Source organism: Podarcis vaucheri, assembly GCF_965113315.1.
Source record: "Podarcis vaucheri genome assembly, chromosome: 11".
NCBI classification, from domain to species: Eukaryota; Metazoa; Chordata; class Lepidosauria; order Squamata; family Lacertidae; genus Podarcis; species Podarcis vaucheri.
The window spans coordinates 23,183,858-23,208,641 of NC_138749.1; the positions used below are offsets into that span (position 1 = coordinate 23,183,858).

The following is a 24,784-nucleotide window of genomic DNA, read 5'->3' on the forward strand; positions in this document are numbered from 1 at the left end:
ATCGCTGAAGCCAAGGAGTCTGCATTCGCCCCATAAGACGCACACACATTTCCCCTTCATTTTTGGAGGGGGGAAATTGCGTCTTATAGGGTGAAAAATACGGTAAATAAAACCAGGCCATACCCCATGTTTGCAATGGGGGGAGGGGAGATAATATAATTTATGGACAGAATACCAATACTAAAATGACAGTCATTGGCTTAATAGTGCATATTATGTATTTATAGTCCCTTCCTTCCAGTGCTAGATATCAGCTGTTTAATGAGCACAAACACCACCCTCCGCCAAGACAAAGGGCTGCACACATTCACACTTTCACCTAAGCATCCATTAGTTCTTTGCTCATATGTTCCCTCATCACTTTCCTCATGACAGTTACTGGGCCAGCCTTTGGCAGAGAACACACACAGGTCGCTTGCTCTGCCCTTATGGCTTTAAAACTCCCTGCTGTAATCCTGTCAATTCTTAGATGACAAACACAGCCCAATTAGATTAGCATTTAGCAGGGAGACTTCCAAAGAAGTTTGAAAGCTGCAGCAAAATGAACTGACAAGTCAATAAAGAGGACAGGATATGGCATTCCTCTGCCAAACTGCCATAGAACCAGACAGATTCTGGAGTGCAATTAAGGACCCACAACTGTTCTTTAATTCAATAGCTGCAGTATCTTTTTCAAATTATTTCTAAAGTTTTCCAAATTAGATAAGTCTGCAACAGCAGCTCACATCCAAAATGTCCAGTTGTGTTGGGAGCTTACCTTCTTAGGCCGACAGTTCAAGGAAGGAGAATCTACACTGAAAATTATTATACAAAGGTACAATGTCTCAATTTGAGATGCAGCAATACCTAGAGCAATCCTTTAATGTGCCTGTGCCTACACAATTGCTGGACATCTGCCCAATCTAGGATTACACTCTTCCTCCTCAGGCAATATGAGTCTGGACTGTTTATGACGCATTATTCTGTTGGGAGCTGCCCAGAGTGGCTGAGGAAACCCAGCCAGATGGGCGGGGTATAAATAATAGATATTATTATAATAAATAAATTAGCCCTATGCAGCTTAGGACCCATGTACCTACAGGACTGCCTCTCCTGGTATGCCCCGCGGAGGACCTTAAGGTCCACAAATGACAACACTTTGGAGGTCCAAGTTGCAAGGTGGTTAGATTGGTCTCAACTAGGGCCAGCGCCTTTTCAGTACTGGCCCCGACTTGGTGGAACGCTCCGTCACAAGAGACTAGGGCCCTGCGGGACTTGACATTTTTCCGCAGGGCCTGCAAGACAGAGCTGTTCCGCCTGGCCTTTGGTTTGGACTCGGTCTGACCCTTATGTTTCCCTCCCCTTATGGTTTTGATCTATGGGCTACTATTAAAATGAGGCTGCATTTTAAATTGTATTTTAACCCGTATGTTAAATTGGTCCGTCCCCCCACCCCACCCCCCCATTATGTTTTTATTGTAATTTTACTGGTGTTAGCCGCCGAGCCCAGCTCTGGCCAGGGAGGGCAGGGTATAAATAAAAAATTATTATTATTATTTTTTATTATTATTATAAGCTGCCTCCTTCCTGTAATGTTCATTATATATGTGCACTGCGGTCATAAGCACTAAGTACTGCGAAGGTAAACCGAACAATCACAAGGAGCATGTGGACATTGCTTCCAAACTACATTTGTGCATACCATCATGTGTAGGCAATATCCACATCCACAATTGGGACAAGTGCTCCTGGTGAAGGCAATGCACAGCAGTGTCTCAAAGCTGACTGCTTATGTGTGACTGGTCCCAAACTAAATGGATAACATATGGAATAGGGAGAGAATATGGGATGGGCCAAGAACAGTTCCTTCCTACAGCAGTGCTTCACCTTCCAGGAGGCTGGCAATGTTGGCATAGAAAGTAATTGTATGATCTACCCATGCCATTGGGTCTCCCCATTTTAAATGCATGAACTAAACATTCGGAAGAACTTCCTGACAGTAAGAGCTGTTCGACAGTGGAATTTGCTGCCAAGGAGTGTGGTGGAGTCTCCTACTTTGGAGGTCTTTAAGCAGAGGCTTGACAACCATATGTCAGGAGTGCTCTGATGGTGTTTCCTGCTTGGCAGGGGGTTGGACTCGATGGCCCTTGTGGTCTCTTCCAACTCTATGATTCTATGATTCTATGATTCTATGATTCTAACTCTCATGTGAAAGCAACAACCATGCTGCGTAGTAATATAAGAATCAGTATTCAGTTGTCTGTCTATAGTTGGTGAGCCAGTTGATATTGAATACACAGAAGACAGAGATGCTTATGGTGATTGGAGAAGTTAGTAGATATTTCTATCCTGGATGAAGACACATTGCCCCAAAGCAACAAGTTCACAGCTTGGAGGTATTTCTGAAATCCAGAAATACAGGTGCTGATGGTGGTGGCAGATAGTAGATGATGCTTGATTCTGATAGAAAGTGCTATGCCAAAATGTACCCCCATCCAGAAAATAAGGACATTGGTACTGTTTTAAATGCCCGATTTCACTACGGTAAGGCACTTTACATAGACCGGCTCTGGAAGACAGTCCAAAACTGCAGTTGCTTTAGACTGAGGTGGTACAGCTTTTATCCAGTCCTAATACAATTCAGTAATATTACAAGAGCTCTACTGGTAACCACTTAGCTTTCCAGGATCGATTCATAGTGCTGCTTTTCACCTTTAAAAAACCAGGACTCTATAAAACCTTAGGAACACTATTTCCATTCCAGCGCTTTCAGTTCAGTTAACAATAGGGACGCGGGTGGCGCTGTGGGTAAAAGCCTCAGCACCTAGGGCTTGCCGATCGAAAGGTCGGCGGTTCGAATCCCCGCGGCGGGGTGCGCTCCCGCTGCTCGGTCCCAGCGCCTGCCAACCTAGCAGTTCGAAAGCACCCCCGGGTGCAAGTAGATAAATAGGTACCGCTTACCAGCGGGAAGGTAAACGGCGTTCCGTGTGCGGCTCTGGCTCGCCAGAGCAGCGTTGTCACGCTGGCCACGTGACCCGGAAGTGTCTCCGGACAGCGCTGGCCCCCGGCCAATAGAGTGAGATGGGCGCACAAACCCCAGAGTCTGTCAAGACTGGCCCGTTCGGGCAGGGGTACCTTTACCTTTATTGCAGGTGTAGTCATCAGAAGCGAGGATGCTTGCTACAAGCAGTGCAACCCTATTTGGTCCCCTCATCAGATAATTCCCCCCACCCCATCAAACACATGCAAGATCTATTCAATCAGTGCTTTTGGCAGAGCTATAAATATTGTGATGTGTTTGGACATGTCTTGGGTCATAACTGGGGCAGCACTAGTTTGCCTTTTGCTCAATGCTTGTAGGGTGTGATATAACTGCTATGATTTATAGATAGGTTCTATTATAGCTGTGTAATTTATGTTCCTAGCTTTAAAGTCAAAATGTTGTGAATTGCCTTGGAAGTATTTGTATCCTCAAAAAGGGAATATACATGAGTAATGATGGATAACAACAACAACAACAACAACAACAACAACTTAAGGAACTTGTGTAAATGTATAAAGCCAAACACTTCACCACATGAAGCCAACTTCTACAGGACACAATTTAAGCACAATACACGGGCTGGAAATACAGAGTAGCTACAACAGAGGATCTAAGGCACAAATACTAGAATTCACTTTGCAAGACTCGAGCATACATTGCATCAAAAGATGGCATATTGCTTACCGTGTAAATGCCAACTCTACAAACAGCATATGAAAGCTGGATACATCCAGACATTTTCTAAAGAAATTGAAATACAATATTACCAAGTATTATTAGTGCTGGGGGAAGGGAAGAAATAAGAAATAAAAGTGTGCTTTTTTTCTTCTGAAACACAGGTTTATGCCACATGTTTTTTCCCATCGTAAGTTTAATCTTGGGAGGCTGCAGGAATTTTTTAATAACGGTGCACAAAGGTTGGCCAGAATAACAGGCTCCAGTTCCTCCCACTGTACCACCATATTTTGAAAGAAGGTGTGTGTGCCTATTCTAGTTTAAAACTGTATTTATCAACACAGGGTTTTGTGCCCATAAAAATATTTTAGCTTTCATGATTACATTTTGCAGTGAACCCCTGAGCACCTAAATACGAAAAAGTGACATAGAAATAAGTTGTCCACATTATTTTTTCATACAGCACTACTGAGGCAGGCTCATAAAAGCAGTTCATTCCAAGAAGTGTTATGTGAGTAGTTTGTCCCAAACAAAAAACATATATATGTACACATGCAGACATCATTTGCCATTAAGTTGCCTAGAAGGAGGAAAGGAATCTTAGATCAGAAGCTCAAACACAGACCTATACGGGGCTACTATATTCCTTGCTTATATGGCCTCATCCCCCCCCCCCAAATTCCTGTTAGAGCTCTGCTTCAAGTGGTCATATGAATGAAACAATATATTTCAGAAAGACATAAATGAGTTCTCTTTTTCATAACCTGGTTTGGCAACACCATGTATTTCTTAAAGACAGACCTGTTTTTAAGAAATGTCCCACTTTCAGGGACAGCAGAAAACTTTGGTGTCTTAAAAATATAAAATTTTCTCCTTCACATTTTGAAAGTTTTACATTGAGATTTTATGTATGAGTGCAGGCCAGATAGGTGGGCACAGCACACAATACACTAAACCTGCACAGTGCGTTGGTGATTCCATGATTTGTGCTACTAATTGCTTCCTTAGTAAATGTGAGAGATATCGCAGGCCACAAAAATAGTTCCTTTTTGGTCCTGATTGACTGGTTCATTTTTTATCCTGATCGATCATGGAAGAACCGTATTTTGATCCATTTTGCCTGACAGTTGACAAGGAGGAGGGGCAATATATATTGGTACACAAGAGCAGAGGATTACAGAATGAATTTGTGCCTTTGAAGTTGCAGCCCTACTTAGATTGTTAGCTCTTCTGCAGCAGGGAGTTAACCTTCTCTTCTGTTCCTGTGCGCTGAAAGCATTCAATAAATAGTATCTCTTTCAGTTGTATGCATACCAAAACAAGCTGTCTGTTAACTGTGACAACAATCTGGCTAGCTAAAAAACAATGGGTTGTATGCAACTAATCTTTACTCAGAGTAAACCTACTGAAATTAATGACCCTTAGTCATGTTCATCCATTTCAGCTGGTCCATTCTGAATAAACTTAGTTGAATACCACCCACCTACAGTTATGCTCTGGGTTTGTTTTTTTCTATAAGATATATGGTTTAGATGCAAAACTATAAAGCTGAACTTATACTGTACTTGCAATACAGGAAAGTCCTATCTAGTACACTAGCTTACCTCCCTCTGTCTATATATTTCAATGTTAATTACTTTTTTGTTTTTTACATCATCTTTGATAGTGTGTCATTAAATAAGATATAATTAACAAACCAAAGTTACAAAATATAAGTTAAAATAAAACTTTTAGATTATATTGTGTACTGACAATGACTTTCCTGTCTCCCAAATATAATTAAAAGTTGAGCTTTAAAGACTTGTATCTAGCATGCATCTGATTTTGGATGAAAAAAACCAGATTGTAACTGTATTAGGTTGTTCTAAGGCTACTATTAGCAATTGCTTTAGTTAGTTGGATTGTTTGCTGTCACAGAAAACAACTTGCTTTTGGTGTGCATATTTCTGTTAAACAAGCTTTTAAGAAAGAAAATTTAGCAAGTGTATGCAATACTGAGGTTTCTCCCAGCCCTCAATTTTCCAGTACAAGGAAATTTCAGCTAAATTTCAACATGATGAAGCTTGGTACGAGAAGTTTAGAGTCATTGTTTTAGTAGGGAAGCCAACACATACAACAAAGGTTATGTAACTTCAGTTTGAATTCTTATTCAGCACACAATTAATTTGCTTTTGACCTTTAGCGAATGCTACAATAATAAGGCTTTTCAGCTGCAAACAAAAGCAAGATAAATACAAAATGAGTGTAACTTAAATATAAAACTTACTGTGTATCTGTACAACACCCTTGTGAATAACAAGACTAGAAAATGTAATAAATATATTCAGCCATCACATACAAAAGGGAAAGGTTAAGTTTGTAATTAGTTTTACAAGAGGGCTAAAAGAACAAGTACAAGCAAGACTGTAGCTTCTCTATAGTAACTCCTTAACACAAACTGAGGTGGAATCTACACATATTTAAAAATGCTGTGAAAATGTTGTTGTTTAAAAAAAGGTTTTGAAAAGTACATTGAATTTTGCATAGCTCACTGTCACCATCTAGTGTCACATTTGTATATTGCACTTTGCAACTCATTTAAAACGTTTTAATTGGAGATGTATAGCTGAGTCCTGAGCAGTTTATTGCTTTCAGCAGCATTTTTGTAAAAATGAAAAAAACCCACACAGCTAAAAAATTATTAAAGCTGCTTCCCTCCAGAAATGAATTCAGCCTTATATAGAAAGTATTCCATATCTGACATAGGTCACTATCCTATCTTTTCTACTAAAACAAGCAGAAAAATCATTGTCTGCCAAGACGCTTGGCAATTTTCAAGTGATCCATGGGGAGAAGAGTTTGGAAACACTGATCCATCTCAATAAGTCACTTTGATCCTATGCTAATGTTCACTTCTGCGAGGAGTGATATAATTGACAAACATAAACAAAAGTGAAAAGTCACTTGAATTCTGGTCAACGGGCACCTTTGCTTCCATTTGGGGTCTTTTCAGGAGACATTACTGTCCTATCCAGTCATCTGTAATCCTTCCTGCTCAAGACAGCATCGTTCTCCATACATAGCTCACAGATCAATAGCTAAGTGTGGCATGCCTATGTCCTGTGTCATGTACAATCCCGAGTGTAGTGGGGGGTGGAGGAGATGTCTCTTGGCAACTGTAGGACTTGCAAAAACCACTGTCTGGACCTCATATCCAAGGTATACTGTATATTTAGATCTAAAAAGATAATCCAGTATGACATGGGCCATTTCTATTTTATCTTGCTGCTTTTCCATTTTTATCATGCTGTTTTTACTATCCTAAGCATTTGTATTGTTATCTGCTCCACTAAGCCTTTGGGCTGAAGAGTGGACCATTACGCATAACAGAAAGTACCTTACATTGCACTACAAATCACCTGGAGATGTCCCATAGGAAGTAATTCATTAATGAAATAAATAATAATAGTAATATTCTTAAGTACTGATGAAGAACCAGTATTTTTAGTATCTGCTCTTACTTTAGCACAGTTAATAATAGATTGGTTTGATACAGAGGGTCAGATTCCACTTCAAATACTTTAGATATACTGTTCACATAGATTATGAAATGGGTAAACAGGCCCATCTAACAATTTATCTGCAGCAAGTGGCTGCTATACCCATTAGCACAGTGGCTGAAACGGCTTAGAAATATCTAACTATATCCATAGGTGGGCTGACTCAATGACTGCACTCTCAATGCATATACTGTAAAAATGCATAAGAAAGCCCTGGGGGCTTTTTCAGTGTGAACTACGGCAATAGCAAACAGCTAATCTGTGTGTGTGTGTGTGTGTGTGTGGCGGGAGAACTACGCATCACAATCCTAATTAAGAAACAAAGAGAAGTCATCATAGAAAAGAAATTCTTTTTTTACTGTTCAGCAGGCAGATTTGCTATGGTCAATTTTCACAATGGTATGCTGAACCACTGCAGCTTATGGTTTTGGAAAGACACATTAAGAAAGCTGGCAAAATTTGCACAGGTATTATCAGTGAAACAATTGGACGTATCAGCAATTAAATACTATGGAAATATATATATTTAAATGTCCCTCATATGGTAACCTCAGCTCCACAGACTATATATGTAGGACAGGCCTCACCTATCAGAACAGACCAACTTTCAGGGCAGCATGGACTGTTCTCTAGCTTCCAACTGTAGCCTAGGTAAGAGCCACTTATCTTTTCTAGAGATATTACCCACAGCAATCTACTGTGTCCAACAGAGGACAGATCTTAGGTAGTCTGAAAGCCATACAAATAAATGCTTATTGCTAAAAGTATTCCTGTGGATAAGGGGGTGTGAATTGCAGTTTTAGCCATGGATATTTATATTTTAATGTTTGTGTATTTTAAGCAGGTTATGAAGAAAGTGAGTGAAGGCTATCAAAAATATTGCAAGAGATTCCTATGGGCCTATGATAAGAAAATTGAGAAAGGGTAGGATAAATGTATGGTTATGAAAAGTAAGCAGGGCAATCCTTTACCCACTATTATAATTAAGGAACATCCAAATGTATACTGTATTTTTACATGTGTAACTGGAACATGCAACACAGATTTCTAAAGTTTTCTGAAACAGCAAATAATTAAAAGGTACCCTTTGCCACAGACTACAGCAAAGAATTGCAACAGGTTTCAATGAAAAACCATATTAATTCATAAAATATTGGGTGTGTTTGCGTGCCATGGCAAGCCATGGTTAATGGTTAACCATGATTACTCCGACTCCAGTTCTCCCCTAGAGCAGGTGGAAGAAACAAAACACAATCTTTGGCATACATCCAAACTAGGTGTTGTACTCTGTTGGGCTCCAAAATAACCACAATCTAAGGCCAATGTCTGTTCATGGCTCACCAACTGTGGCTCGTTTGGAGAAAAACAAACCAAAAGTCCAGTTTGGGGTGTAATAATGTTAAGCCGAGGATTGTGTTTTGTTGTTCCCACTTGCTCCATAAGAGGAGCAAAGTGGGAGCAATCTGCTTAACCATGGCTTGCCATGATGTGAACAAAGCCAACAAAGTGCGGCCATGTGTCCTACTCTGGAGAGTCTAAATCTCTTGTGATGATAAGAAACTATAAAAAGGGGGAGGAGTGGCAAAACATAGCTGGCCACCCTAAGCTAAAAAAAAAAGGTCAACAACTTTGGTCTGCCCCAGGCTTGCTATGCTGTTGAGGAAAGCAGCAGAAAATGCTAGAGGTTTATGACCTTTGTGATATTTTAAAAGTTACCTGGGTGGGGGGCTGTGTATAGCAGCAGTTCAACTAATTACGGATTACAAGGAATGAAAAGAGCCAGAAAATAACAAGAGTTTCAGCGGAGGGTGGAAATATGTTGTCTGGATGGCAAGTCTACCAGTGGCAGATTTACCACTGAGAAACAACAGAGGGGTTCTCCTGGAATACAAGATTCACAGATGACAAGTCTACACAGGCCTGGCACCATTCAGACACCAGATCTCCTAGAAATTGGAGACCTGTTTCCTGATTATAGTTACTTTTATTTTATTTTATTTTATATTTTAGGACTTTCATGCTCTAAACTTAAAACAAAAAGACAGGCTTTGAAATGGAATATTGTGCTGTGTGTCAGTTAGGATTTCTTAAGAAAAGGTTCAATAAGCAGCCAAAGTTTTCAATGGTGGGCCATTTTTAAGTTTCATTTACTTACAGTTTTCTGCAGTTTTCTGCAAGGAGTTTACATGGTGAGCATGAAAGAGAAAACAAAACATTTGCACTCACAAGTTGTTTCAAGTTAAACATTCAAGACTGCCAGGCACCTTCATTTGATGCTTAATCAAAGCCTTGGAACAAGCAACAGGGAACTAAGTCATGATGCTATATTGTAACTATCCACACCAAGGAATGCTCTCAGAAATCATGCAGGAATAAATAAGCAATGTGTGTCCACAGGGAGCCAGTGAGAGACTGTTTCCCCTAGAAACATAAAACCTAAGTTATCACTTCACAGAACTGAAGCCGATGCTTGATTCAACAGTAGATAAATATTATTGTTCTATAATGTTACTTAAGTTCCAAAGTCCAACCTGAAGATTCCTCTTGCAACGTATCCCATTATAAAATAGCTCCACTTTAAAAAACAGAAACAAAACAGAATTTGGTCAGATTGCAGAATTTAAACTGAATAAGTTAAAAACAAAGGTCTTAGAGAAAAAATTAACAGCGATTGAGAGAGAGAGGTTTCAGAATGAGACAAGCTTAACAGTGGTTAAGAAAGTGAAATACCTGGGGATTAACATGACAGCTAAAAATGGGAATCTGTTTAAAGACAATTATGAAAAATGCTGGACTGAAGTGAAAAAAGATTTAGAAATCTGGTCAAATTTGAAGCTTTCACTGCTAGGCCGTATTGCTGCGATAAAAATGAATGTATTGCCTAGAATGTTGTTTCTGTTTCAAACATTGCAAATTTTGGATAAAATGGATTGCTTCAAGAAGTGGCAGAGAGATATTTCTAGATTTGTCTGGCAGGGCAAGAAGCCTAGAATAAAATTTAAAATACTAACGGATGCAAAGGAAAGAGGTGGATTTGCCCTGCCAGACCTTAAACTTTATTATGAATCAGCAGCTTTTTGCTGGCTGCAAGAATGGCTGCTTCTTGAAAACACAGATATTTTGGATTTAGAAGGCTTTAATAATGTATTTGGATGGCATGCATATTTGTGGTATGATAAGGTCAAAGCACATAAAGCATTTAAAAATCATATTGTCAGGAAAGCATTGTTTAATGTCTGGATAAGATATAAGGACTTACTTGAAAATAAAACCCCAAGGTGGTTGTCACCGATGGAAGCGAAGGCTCAGAAAAAGCTCAATATGGAGGCCAAATGGCCGAAATATTGGGAAATTTTGGAACAAGAGGGAGACAGATTGAAATTGCAGAGCTTTGAAAAAATAAAAAATAAAATGCGAGATTGGCTTCATTATATCAGATAATGGAGGCATATAATTTGGACAAGAAAATTGGCTTCCAGGTGGAAAAATCAAAATTGGAAACAGAACTGTTAGAACCCAAAACCAAGATTTTGTCAAAGATGTATAACTTGCTGTTGAAATGGAATACTCAGGATGAAACGGTGAAATCGGCTATGATTAAATGGGCACAAGATGTTGGACATAACATAATGATGGCTGACTGGGAACAGTTATGGACCACAGGTATGAAGTTTACGGCATGTAATGCCTTAAGAGAGAATATTATGAAAATGATATACAGGTGGTACATGACACCAGTCAAGCTTGCAAAAATCTATCATTTGCCCGATAATAAATGTTGGAAATGTAAAGAAACTGAAGGTACATTCTTTCACCTTTGGTGGACGTGCCCAAGGATTAAGGCTTTCTGGGAGATGATCTATAATGAAATGAAAAAGGTATTCAAATATACCTTCCTGAAGAAACCAGAGGCCTTTCTCCTGGGCATAGTCGGCCAATTGGTGCCAAAGAAGGATAGAACTTTATTTATGTATGCCACAACAGCAGCAAGAATACTTCTTGCAAAGTACTGGAAGACACAAGATTTACCCACCCTGGAAGAATGGAAGATGAAGGTGATGGACTATATGGAACTGGCGGAAATGACTGGCAGAATCTGAGACCAGGGAGAAGAGTTGGTGGAAGAAGATTGGAAGAAATTTAAATACTATTTACAGAAATACTGTAAAATTAATGAATGTTAGAATGATGTCGGAATGAAGCTAAGGGGTTTTTAGTAGCAATGTTATAAGGAGTATGTAAAAATGGACTGCTAACAGATGAGAATATACAGTTATTACATATTAAGACAAAGGACTAAGATAAAAACAAAGAGGGAAAGGATTTGCTGAATTAACTTACTGAACTGGAATACAAAAAGGGGAGGTGTGAGGAGGTCAGGGAAACAGGTGAATGAAAGACAAGATATGGAAAGACTGATTTGTTTTTAATTGTTTTTACTTTTTGTATTTTGTATTCTCTTTTTTCTTTTTTTATTCTTTTTTATTATTATTATTGTAACTTTTTTTGAAAATTTAATAAATACCTTATTAAAAAAAGAAACAAAACAAAAAAAATACAATACATACGTATTTCTGTAAGCTTTTGATTTAATTTTACTTGCATAAAAGATAAAGATTTTTTATTGCAATTCCTAATCACACAGGGCTGCACTGATTTAAGAACAGCCACAGGGGTATATCAGTAATAAAGTAGCAGCAGTATTTTCGTATCAGTATGCATTTGACTTTGGCAATGTGGGCAAGAGTTCTTCACTGGGAAAACAGGCATCAATTGTGTCTGGCCATCATAGGGAATTTGCTCCCATACCCTTAGCATTTCTTAAAATGGCCACAGGCATGAGAAGAAATACAAAGGTGGAAGTATGATCCTCTTTTACCACCTTCCCTCCAGCAAGATGTAGAAGAGTCTGAATGCAAGCTATAGCCAAAAACAAACAAAAAACAGACAGGTCTCAAAAACATATTACAGTGGTACCTCTGGTTATGAACTTAATTCGTTCTGGAGGTCCGTTCTTAACCTGAAACTGTTCTTAACCTGAAGCACCACTTTAGCTAATGGGGCCTCCCACTGCTGCCACGCCACTGGAGCACGATTTCTGTTCTCATCCTGAAGCAAAGTTCTTAACCCGAGGTACTATTTCTGGGTTAGCGGAGTCTGTAACCTGAAGTGTATGTAACCTGAAGCATATGTAACCTGAGGTACCACTGTATAGCACATATGATTAAAGTGTTGTAATACACACCACAGATATACAGAAATGGCAGGAAATTACCAAAAACTCAAGGCACAGCCATCAGGAAAATGCTGGCCATGCCCTAACAGGCATGCACACTAGCTTCTGTGGCAGACCTCTACACCAAAAATATCTTTCTGGTTTGATTGTAAAAGTTTTTGAACACTGCTCTGCATAGGCACAGAAGCCAAATGTGTGAGTGCATAGAGACCAAGGACTGCTAAGTGTTGGAAACAAATTAGGTATCATTTAACTCCATGCTGAAAGCATGAAAATTGCACAGTTCAGGTGATCTCTCAATAATCCATGTCAACAACAGATGTGAAGAAGCTGGAGTTACCAAGAGTGACAACTGCCAAGGTGCACTGAACATACATACAGCCTGCTTCAAATGAGCCCTGATTATCCTCTGTAAACTAATCCAGCTGTTAATTGGTATAGTAGTATATTGAACACAAATGAGACTCAAGAGGTCCCCAGCTGAGAGCTCACCGGGTGTCCTTTGGCAAGGCAGCACACTCTCAAGCCTCATCTACACTATAAATTTAAAGCATTATCAAATTACTTTAAACAGTCATGGCTCTCCCACCCCCCCAAAAAAAACCTCTGAACTGTAGTTCACAGACCTACAATTCTCAAGAGTTGTTTAACCATCAATATCTCTTCCCAGGGAACTCTTCCTTGACATCCAAAACAGGATAATCAATCAACATTATCATAATAAGAAAATTATTTATGATACTCTGAAAATTATTATGTCTCTTCCAGCCTCCACAGTGCGAAGCAGACATAACCAATCATTTCTATAAAAAGAGCTGAGGAAAAAGAAGGGGGGCAAAGAAACTCAATGAATACTACATGGAATTTATTTAATGTTATTTTCTGAGCTGTTGCTGAGTCTGCTTCTTCATATTTGTCATGTTTACCAAGGACTTATAAAAAATGGTTTGTCAGAATTAAGACCTTCTCTACCCTTTTACATGTCAAATTGTCTCTTGATTTGATGTATTTCTAAACATGCATCTGGGTCTTATATTCAGTTCTCTCAGTCTACAAATCAGGACTTTCTTGTTCTCAGTGTACAAAAATTATAATGATCCAATACTGTTTTATGATTATGATTATTTTATTAAATTGGTATGCCACCCTTCATCTGAAGATCACAAGATAGTTCACAACACAGAACTACAAAATGAACACACAAAATAACCAAAACAACATACACCAAATAACCCTCCCCCCCACAAACATATTTAAAAGGACATTGATTATTTAATCAGTCAAAGGCCTGGTAATTGAGAAATGTTTTTACCTGCCACCGAAAGGTATGCAATGAAGGCACCAGACGGGCCTCCTTAGGGAGAGCATTCCACAAATGGGGGGGCACCACACCAAAGGCCTGTTCTTGTGTTGCCACCCTCCGAACCTCTTGTGGAGGGGGCGCACAAAGAAGGGTCTCAGTTTATGATTGCAGGGTCTAGTTTGGTTCTTATGAGGAAGGGTGGACCCTTGAGGTATTGGTGTCCCGAGCCGTTTAAGGCTTTACAGGTCAAAACCAGTACTTTGAATTAGGCCTAGAAACTGACTGGCAGCCAGTACAGTTGGGCCAGAAACAGTGATGTATGCCCAAACCATCTGGCCCTGGTAAGCAAACTGCCCACAAAAATTCTGCACCAGCTGAAATTCTAAACTGTCACCAGAGGCAGCCTCACATATACAGTGTGTTAAGGTAATCTAACCTAAAGGTTACCAGACCACAGACAACAAGTTAGGTTATCTTTGTCCAGATAAGGGTGCTGAAAAAGTTTGCTGACCCCTGGCCTAAAACAATCATAAGCCTGGTTTTTATTTGCCACTTTTCTCTGTTTCATGGCTTTATTAGAGATATATTTTTGTTCTTGAATTATTGAGGGTTGACTAGGAATCAAATTTACATTAGTGAGTGTAGGGAGGGGGGCTTCTCCATCAGCCTCCTTTTCCCCTCCCAAAACTTCAAGCCTTTTAGAGCTCTGGGGATTCTCCTCCATGACTCTAATCTTGCTGTTTGCTTCCTCTTCCATGAAATCAACATATCTGATGGCAGTATGAGGTAGATGTCACCATCACCATGGTGACAGAGCTGGAGTCCAGGGCTACTCTGCACTCACCCCAGGCACAACATCACTCATCCGTCATAGCCAGGGGAACAAAATCAACACTTGCCCTGTCATCTGCCCCCACAAGGATACAAGACTAGCCATGAACTCAGGCATCTCTCTCTTCCTTGTGCTCCACCTCAAAACAGTGATCGACTGTAGGGTCTAATTACCAATTGATGTTAACAATATGATTAGCATTTACAACATGTCCTTTTTAACAATTAAAAGCCAGGTCCAGTGGTGGGGGAGTATCTGGATTGCAGCATCCAGGAGACGAGTGCTAAAGTTCACCCTCTGCAGCAGAGCTTTCCAAACTTTTCATGTCAGTGACACACGTTTTAGACATGCATCATTTCGTGACACAGTAATTCGGTTTTACTAGAAAACTGGAGGTTAGACTAACCCCTTTCTAGCCCAGGGAGGAGTGTAAGGAGCGTCTGCATGACACACCTACACACTGCAGCCAACACACTAACATCACGACACACACTTTGGAAAGCTCTGCTCTACAGTCACAATCTTTGTGAAATCCCACACACACATAAACACACACATACCAATATGAGTTTTCTTTCAAAAGCTAACTGCAATATTTGGGGAAGAAATCACTTCATTGCCATCACAAATAGATGGACCCTGTGACACACCGGGTGACACACTGGCCCTCACCATCATCTGCCAGCTGAGATGATATGCTATAACATATCCAACACCTCCCAAATACTGATTATTTTAGGGGGAAATTGGCAGCAGTAGCCAAGGAATGTTTCAGGGATACTTGGCTGCTGTTACCAACTACTATTATTCCTACTGAAGAATACTTGATCAGTTTCCAAGGGAACCTCGGATTCCCTTCAGAGACCATTTGAAAGCCACTTCTCTAAATTATTCTAGATACAAACATAGCTAAATACAGTTTTATAGACAAACTTATATTGGAAGCTGTAAATCATTCATGCAATTATAAGTTTCTTGATTTTGAAGCCCAACTACTAGCACAGATTTATCCACGAAGCTTTCTAGACAGCTTTTTAAAACAAAAATGAGGCAATTTACATGGCCTAGGCAACCAACATTTTAGAAGTGTTGGTCATCCATCACTAGATATGTCCAACATTAGCATTATTGCAACCTGATTCTATGGAGTTAGGGCCACCAAAGCCACCGCCTGCTGAACATGCAACAGGCTGAATCTGCCATTTTGAAAAAGATGGCAAACCATGCACACATTATGATTATTGTTCTGATTTTAGTTTTGTTTAAGAGGTTGGGGTTTTTGGTTTTTTGGCAAGAAGTGGGAAAAGAAATCATATTAAAGTTCCAAACCCTATTCTTCTGTCTTTCCTTTCATACATAGCAAATCAAGCAGACTACCAACCCATAATAACTAGACATGTCAAAAAGTAGGGATTTGAAATTCTAGTCTCACATTTCCTAAAAGGTATCATAAATATAATAGGGCACCATCCTTTGGGTGAGTTACGGCAGAAAAAGAACTGATACAGGTACATTTTAAAAGAAAGAAAAGCAAGTGTGTCATATTTTCACAACGCACACCATTAGCAAACAGTGAGGCTGCATGCAGTAAGACAGCAGAAGGAAAGGGCAAGAAGCTGAGAAATAGGTCAGTCTGAGCTCAGCTAAGAGCATTTTGTAAATTTCCCACATACATGAGCCTATTTCAAAATCAATTAAATATACTAAGTGTTCAACAGAGTTCTGCAAAAATCATGCATTTCAATGTTTCCTTCAAAAACACACGAGAGACAGATTTATCTACATACAAGTTTCTAGAAAATCACTTGAGAAATCTCCAGGTTTCCAGGGAGCTGCAGCATGCTTGCTCTTGGAACATTCAAGTTCATTACTAGTGGTCCATTAACTAAGCTCTTAAAAACAAACATACCATCTCGTTAAACATCTTCTTTCCCAGCATAAAGACTGAACACAAATGTTTTGGAGACAAATGAATCCTTTACACATAAATATAATGTGCAAACTTTCTCAGACCTCACCATTTTATTCTTTTTCAGCAGTAAACTGTTCGTTTTTGTTTTCATTTTAGGGAGATGCAGTAAGGTAGGCTAACCAAAAAGCTATAGAAATCTATTTCGGTCAAATACTGCTCCCATTTTAAGCAATAGAGTCTTGCCGAACCTTAAACACAAACCAATTTATTATGACATAAGCTTTCACAGACTACAGTTCACTTCATGAACTAAGATCCTAAGTTACAGGTGAGGTTGGTGTGTCTTAGTGTGTGAGTGAGAAAGAAAGAAAGAAAGAAAGAAAGAAAGAAAGAAAGAAAGAAAGAAAGAGGTTAGAGGTACCTTATTTTTTGCTCTATAAGACTCACTTTTTCCCTCCTAAAAAGTATGGGGAAATGTGTGTGCGTCTTATAGAGCGAATGCAGGCTGCGCAGCTATCCCAGAAGCCAGAACAGCAAGAGGGATTGCTGCTTTCACTGCGTAGCGATCCCTCTTGCTCTTCTGGCTTCTGAGATTCAGAATATTTTTTTTCTTGTTTCCCTCCTCCAAAAACTAGGTGCGTCTTGTGGTCTGGTGCATCTTATAGAGCATAAAATATGGTAAATGAAATGTGGGATAGTACTGAAAGTGATAATTTTGTGATCATTCACAAAACAGTCATTGGTGATCAATGACTGGTAAGCCAATCAAAACATGTAGCATTAATTTTTAAAAAACACACACCTTTGACAAGCTCAGTCCAAAATTGATAGAACTGAAACTCCTGGTGAACTGTGAATGAGCTTTTTCACATTCCAGTTTCGCTTTGAAGTTTCTTTGTTCAAAGATTGGTACTTCTAAGGTCAGTTACAGAGTATTCCAGATGCCGAAGTCTCCCCCACCCTGGTTTCTTAACATTGTCATTTTTGATGACAGATTTCTGTCTGTTTATTCCTTTGTACAAAGACTGGTTTGTTTGCCAAGAAAAGCATTGCTGGCAGAGGGTGGCATACCTCATATTGCAAGACGAGCAGGTGAATGAATCCCTAATGTTGTAAATGACATTGTTATGTCCCGTAATAGTGTTGCCACAGTTGGCAAACATGTTGGCCAATAAATAGAGACTAATTTCTTTGTTTGTATTTCTGTTTTGTCAACTGCCATTACTGCTGAATAACTGTTTTAGGTTGGTGAGCTCTCTGGAAGCAAGCCCTGCAAGAGGTTAGTGCCATTGCCCAGTATGTGTTGTAGATTAGTAACAATACAGAACATCATAACAAAAAAACTTCAAGGAGATCATGAAAGTGCCAAATTACAATAAGTTCATAAGAGGAGGGTCCTGGGTCAGGCTGATAGCACATCTAGCGCAGCATCCTGTTCTCACAGTGATCAACCAGATGCCCGTGGGAAACATACAAGGAAGATCTGAGCAAAACGGCACTCCCTTCTTGTGATTTTCAGCAACTGGTATTCAGAACCATTACTGCTAACAGCTCATGGCTAGTTACCTTCCACAAGCCTCTCCTCCATGTTTTAAAGCTATCTAAGTTGGGGGTCATCACTGGCTTCTGTAGGAACAAGCACCATAGTTTAACTATGTGTTGTATGAAGAAGTACTTTCTTCTACCTGTCCTGAATGGCAAATGCAGTTCAATGTAAACAAGTGTAAAGTGATGCACATGGGAGGGGGGCCATTAATTTCACATATCCACTTATGCCGGGGTCTAAACTGGCAGTGAAGGACCCCTGGTCTCATTCCTAGTCCTTCCCTATTCAGTTTGGAGAGGTCCTTTTGGAAATCTTTGTGATCTTTTGTTTTAACTACTCTGAACAATTTCACTGCTCACTTCTAACTCTAGATTGTTTATGAACAAGATGAAAGCTTTTTGAAAATACACTATGTCAACCTCTATCTAAATGCTTCTTGACACTGTCAAAGAACTTTAATAGTTTCGTGATATAGGATTTTCCCTTGCTAAAGCAATGCTGGTTCTGCTTCAATAAGGCTTACTGTTCTATATGCTTGGTTATTTTATCTTTATAAATACTTTCCACCAGTTTTAATGGGACAGATGTTAACTGGCCTGTAATTTCCAGGATCCTCCCCGGTTCCCTTTCAAAAAATTGGTGTTGCATTGGCTGTTTTCTGATCCTCAGGTATGGAGGCTGATATATGAGACAAGTTACATATTTTTGTGAGAAGATCAATTTCACACTTAAGTTCTTTGCAAACTCTTGGGTGGATTCCATCTCCTGTGAATTGAATTGGGACAAAGTAGTTGTATTTTTATTAGCATTAATTGCGTATTTTTATTATGTGTCCATTGGTATACAAATACCAGGATATTATTCACCAGCTACAGTTTTGTTAATTACATAATTATCGCTGTATCTGGACTTTCTACATCTCATTTCCTTCTGAGCTCACAATTACAATTCTGCCCCTCCTCTCAAATATGTTACTATATACCTGTAACTCAGCATAACACTTCATACATCTGGTGAAATGGGCTGTTGCCCACAAAAGCTTACACCATACTAAATTTGTTAGCCTTTTAAGGTAACTCTTATTTAAAAGCAAGCCCCCACCCACCCAAAAAAATATTTTTGGTCTCACAAACAGAAGCACATTCCACCTCAAAATATCAAAAAGTAAAAAAATTCTAACTCCTGTTAGGATAATTAAACCAATCTTACACATAGATTTCATGGGCCAATTTATTCACACAGGCCTTTCCTATGAGGATTTGACAATTTGAGAACTCAAGCAGTGAAATTTCAAGAAACTATAATGTAAGTTTCACAGGTGCAGTCTGCACAGATGTTGGTCACATAAGTTGGCATCTCTTCATATATTCCTTTACTTCTCAACCACTTTATAAGAATCTGAAACCAAGGAGACATAGCAATTCACACCTCTTCCATGGAGCAGCATATCAGAACACTAACACTTTATGACTAAATAGCTTATAATTTACTTTAATTACTTGCAAGCGAGTGTTAACCATTAAGTGGCAAGATATATTCTGAAATGCAAAGAAGTGAGTTGTTTGAAAAGCACAGGAAAACATCACTGCTTATTTATACTCCAGAGTCATAAATCCAGCAACAGAAAGTACATCAACACACAAGCAAACCAAACCATGTGTGTTTGTTTACTACCAGTTAGCTAAACTTTGTTTTGTTTTACTTTAGATTTGAAAAATCATCCAAGCAAACACGTTACTGTAAAGTTCTTATTTCATATGTAACCGCAATTCGGATTTGTAGTTGCCAGTGTTTTCATGAACCTGAAAAGTCATTCAACCTTGGAGCAAACACCCGAGATAAAATCTCTTTTTGTACAAATAAGGGCAACAGTCATTAAAGACTGCTAAGTGTTACTGCTGAATACCAAACTAGTCAGGTAAAGAACTACAAATGCCCAGTTCCAGTTTGATGCATTCAAGCGTTCCCTCTGTTTATACATTTAGGAGGAAAATTAGTGACAGAGGTCAGGCGTTTAGAAGTCTAATAACCAAATGAGTGGGACTATAGTCCTCTTTAGGAAAACCACTCTTGCTCACTGGCCTTTAATAGTTTTAAGTCTGATAAAAAAAAAAACACCTGGAGGGTGAGGAATGCAATTTCCTAATCGAGAGCTCACAAGACACAATAGGGAAAGCCTCTTCCCATCACCCTACCCTGTCAACAATAGAGATAGAGAGAGAAACTCCGGTTTGTTTGTGAAACTGATGCTAAAAGGACCTTCACAGAACAACTAAATTTCACTTATTCAAAAAGCACAAACAATTCTGTTAAATCCAAGAGACCTTTTATCATGTGCTGTCACCATGAACCATTATTAAAAAAAAAAAGCATACAGAGATCAAGACATAGCAACGTGCAGAATTGGAAACAAACTAGAAATGTATTGGGAAGGGCGATTTCATTCAGTTTAAGTCAAGTACCTACCAGATAATCCATGAACTAGGGTAACAACTGGGATTAGGCGTTAATAGGTCACAGAGTAGCCTGCTTCTTATCAAGCAGTCTCAAGGTGGGTGAAAACGTCTGGAGACTGATAAGAAGTGGCTGTCGTCTCAGCGGCTCCTAAGGAAGGAAAAATCTCAGGGACTACGGTATGGAGTTGCCGTCGCTGTGAGGAAGCTTCCCGGGGGGCGGAAATCAGGGAGATCTCGGTCAGCGGTCTCAGTAACTGGATGGGCAAGGACTGGATCTCCGAGGCTGCCAATGTACCGCTGCTCGCCCTGCACCGTCTCTGCACGCGAGAACCCGGCACGCTTCCCTCTTCGCTCAGCCTCAGCGAGCAAGCACTCAGCAACGCTAGCAGCGCTGCTTTTGCAGCCAGACCCAGCAGACGCCTGAGAAGCAAAACACGAGCCCAGCCCAACCAGGCGCCCGTGCAACCCGCTGCAGCGCCCGATGTTTCAGGAACAGGGAGAGTTTCCCCCTGTAGCGTCACTGTCAGCTGATCATACACGTGAGGCGAAGAAAGGAGGCTCTTAAAGGGACACACATGCTTTCCCAGCCTCCCTACTTGGTTGGGGCGTGGGGGAACTCAAGGCAGATAGGAGGAGCGGAGGGACTTGAAGGGGGGAGATCGGGATGTGGGAGGGAGGGAGGCGGTCGAAGGGGGCAAGCTGTGCGTCAAAGGGACGCACAGGGGAGTTGACGGGAGGAAGGCACGAGAAAAGCGGCAGGAGGGCAGAGGGGAGGAATGAATGGGAGGGCGGCAATAGGAGCGGCGAGGAAAGGGGGTCGGGGAGGATGCAGGTTTCAAAGCTGGGCCGGTACAGACCAGGAAAGGGGAACCTGTGACCCAGATGTCATCAGTCCCAGCCAACATGGCAAGTGGTCAGGGTTGATGGGAATTGTAGTTCAGCAGCATCTCGAGGTCCACAGGCTCCTGATCCCTGGCACAGACTTTGCAATACCACGAGTGGTTTAGAACAGGGAGAGGGGCACGGGAGAGGGACTTAGAAAGGGATGGAAGATGCTGTGAGGTAAGCTGGTCGAAGAGGAAGGCATGATAAGACTACAGGAGGAAGGGAGGCCAGTCGTATGCACGTTTACTCCAAAATGCGCTCCACTGAAATGAACGTGCATGGGATACGGCTGTATGGTATTACCACACTTAAGAAGCAGTAAAAACCGATAAGAGCTTACTTCTGAGGTTTTTAAAAATATTATACATAATATAATGTGTGTGTGTGTGTGTGTTTAGGCAGCGCACTGCATGGAGGACCAGGAGAGCGAATAGCAAGTGGGAAACCCGTTTTACATTCTGCATCCTCTTCCTCCGCTAGTTAACCGGTACTTTCTCCCCTTTTTTTCTTTGTCTGTTTTGAAAGAGGCTACATTGGCGGGTGATATAGACTGACTTCTTGTCACTTCTCTCCACCCCACCACAAGATGCGCAGGGATTTAACAGCTTGGGGTGGGGCAGGAACCAGAGCTGCTGCAAGACCAGGACCCAGTGATGAATTGGAAGCAAGGCAGTTGGATTATATACAAGAAAACTGAAAGCTGCACCTCAAATCTCCTGCTGCGCTGCTGTTGGAGTCCTCCCCAAAATTACATTACCTATCAAAAGCACTCATCACTCGTTCGTCATCAATCCCCTGCTTGTGGCAGCAGATCCCTGCAGCAGATCCAAACTGTCTGTCTTGTAACTTTTTTACACCAATACATTTTGTATAAAGTCTTGCTCTCTCTGGGAATGGAACCTTACCTATTCTCCCTAAATGTAAGATCTGGAGTAAGAAAGCTCATGACCTCTCATTGCTGCTTCCTTTCGTTTTTGAAACTACTTCCCAATCACAACTACAGTAAAATCCTGAATACTGCATCTGAGTTGTTTTCCATTGAGTAGCATAAGAACGTAAGAGCCCTGCTGGATCAAGCCAATAGCCCATTTAGTCCAACATCTTGTTCTCACAGTGGCCAACCAGGTGAACCTAAAGCGCAACAACACTCTGCCCATCTGCAATTCCCAGCAACTGGTGTTGATACTGTATTGTAACCCTGTTCTCTGCTTCTCCACCAGGGAAGACCAGCAGAAAAGGCTTAAAAACAAAACACATTGGATGTTTCACTCTTGCCTTCTCATTGGTCTAATTCAGGGGTCAGCAACCTTTTTCAGCCGTGGGCTGGTCCACCGTCCCTCAGACCATGTGGTGGGCTGGACTATTTTTTTTTTTTGGGGGGGGGTGAACAAATTCCTATGAAACACAGATAACCCAGAGATGCATTTTAAATAAAAGGACACATTCTACTCATGTAAAAACACACTGATTCCTGGACTGTCCGTGGGCCGGATTGAGAAGGTGATTGGGTCGCATCCGGCCCACGGGCCTTAGGTTGCCTACCCCTGGTCTAATTGGTGAGGTCTGCTTTTCCTAAACTCCAAAAGTTTCTTGCAAAAAAAAAAACCTTAAGAAAAATTGCATTCTTATTTATTGCATAGTACCTGCATTTTGCCTCATGTCACAAGTTCTACAAACACTAGATAGTCTCTGAAAAATGAAGGCTGGGCTATGGATTACAATTCATGTGGGGAGCACTCCTTGCAGAAGCCCAGGGCTGGTGGCACTGAAGAAGCCCCAAGGTCACAATAGGCAACCCTCTGCCTGCTTAATCATCTTCTCAGTGAAGTCTTGCTTAGTAGGCTGAAGACAATACTTTCCACCATCAATTACATAATGCATAAGTAGGGTCTCTCTTGCTAAGATCAGCAGCAATTAGATAGGCACAGACGTTAATTGCTTGCCTCAAGTTCTGTAGGTCCTTAATTTGCAGCTGCTAATTTGAGTATTTTAACACTGCATTTAGTGGTATGTGGAAGAATACATGATTGGCCCTTTGCTGCATAGTCAGTATTATGCTTGGTGGTGGTGGTGGGTTGTTGGTTTTTTTAAGTGCTATTCAGTGTGCAATGTTTTTAAAGCAGCAATGTACATGAATAGCAGCACAAAAAGTACATAATTGTTTAAAACACACACCCAGAGTTAAGCAATTCTACATTACTGCCTTTTTAAAATGTGCACTTGGCCTGTAAAAGTGCAGGGAGGGGCTCCCTTCATATAGATGAGACTGCCTTATATTGTTAACTTGTCCATAAAATCAAGAATTGTTCATTTTCCAGGGTTTCCAGTGGGGATCTTTCCCAGTCCTGCTGACCAGGCTCCTTAACGAAAGGTGCCAGAGAATACACCTGGAACCTTATACATCCAAGGCATGCATCAACTACAAATCTGTGTATGCACAAAGACACAAAAAATTATCAGAAGTGTAAAATTATGCAGTATAATTTGAGGACTGACTGTCTTCAGATGTGCCTGCCCATACGCTAAGAACTTCAGCTGAGGCCCTTCTTCAGACAGTCCCACAATATTAGGTGTGGTGTGGCTACCAAGAAGACATAGGACTGCACTTGAACCACAGCTGTTGTTTACAGAAGTAACTTGGACAGGCTTGCCACAGCAGTTAGGATACTTGAGAGCAGCAAAGTATTAAAGAAAGCTTTACACGTGTGTTTCAATGTGTTCTAACATGCAAGAATAGTAAAGGAATAATTTCCATAAAATGGAATATGTCATGGTACAAGGGCAAATACAGGAAGATAACAACAACATTATTATTTATACAGTGGTATCTCACTTTATGAACAGTCCTGTTAACGAACTATTCGGTTTACGAACTCCGCAAAACCGGAATTAGTGCTCTGGTTTGTGAACTTTACCTCAGTCTACAAACAGAAGCTGAACGGTGGAAGGGCACCGGCAGTGGGAGGCCTCATTAGGGAAAGCGTGCCTCAGTTTAAGAATGGATTTGGTTTAAGAACGGACTTCTAGAACGGATTAAGTTCGCAAACTGAGGTACCACTGTATTCCGCTCATCTGGCTGGGTTTCCCCAGCCGCTCTGGACAGCTTTACAGCATATCTAAAAATATCATAAAAACATCAAGCGTTAAAAACCTCCCAATACAGGGCTGCCTTCAGATGTCTTCTAAAAGTTGTGCAATTCTTTTAACTTCTTGACATCTGAAGGGAGGACATTCCACAGGGAGGGTGCCACTACCAAGAAGGCCCTCTGCCTTAACCTCTCCTTTTCTCCTCGGAATTAGTGCTCAGTTTCTGAAAGGTACTAGAGCCAAAATTGGCACTAAAATCACTTAACTGCTTTAGAAACTCTTTAATCTCAG

At 40.5% G+C, this 24,784-nt stretch overlaps 1 protein-coding gene across 5 annotated transcripts in view; it reads right to left on the bottom strand.

Moving 5' to 3' along the window:
- The window catches only part of ARL15 (ARF like GTPase 15), a 185,918-nt gene that overhangs the window by 128,306 nt on the left and 32,828 nt on the right, over positions 1-24,784 (bottom strand). Inside the window, exon 1 of one of the 5 annotated variants that reach the window (XM_082242249.1) lies at positions 20,532-21,104. The exons of 2 other annotated variants lie outside the window; for them this stretch is intronic. Coding sequence is in view for 2 of the 3 variants with exons in the window: in XM_082242252.1 (XP_082098378.1) it covers positions 3,707-3,760 (54 nt within the window). In the remaining variant the exon portion in view is untranslated. Of the gene's footprint in view, positions 1-3,706; positions 3,764-20,531; positions 21,105-24,784 lie in introns of those variants that run through there. 2 more of the 5 variants (XM_082242254.1, XM_082242252.1) reach the window with 2 other exon arrangements.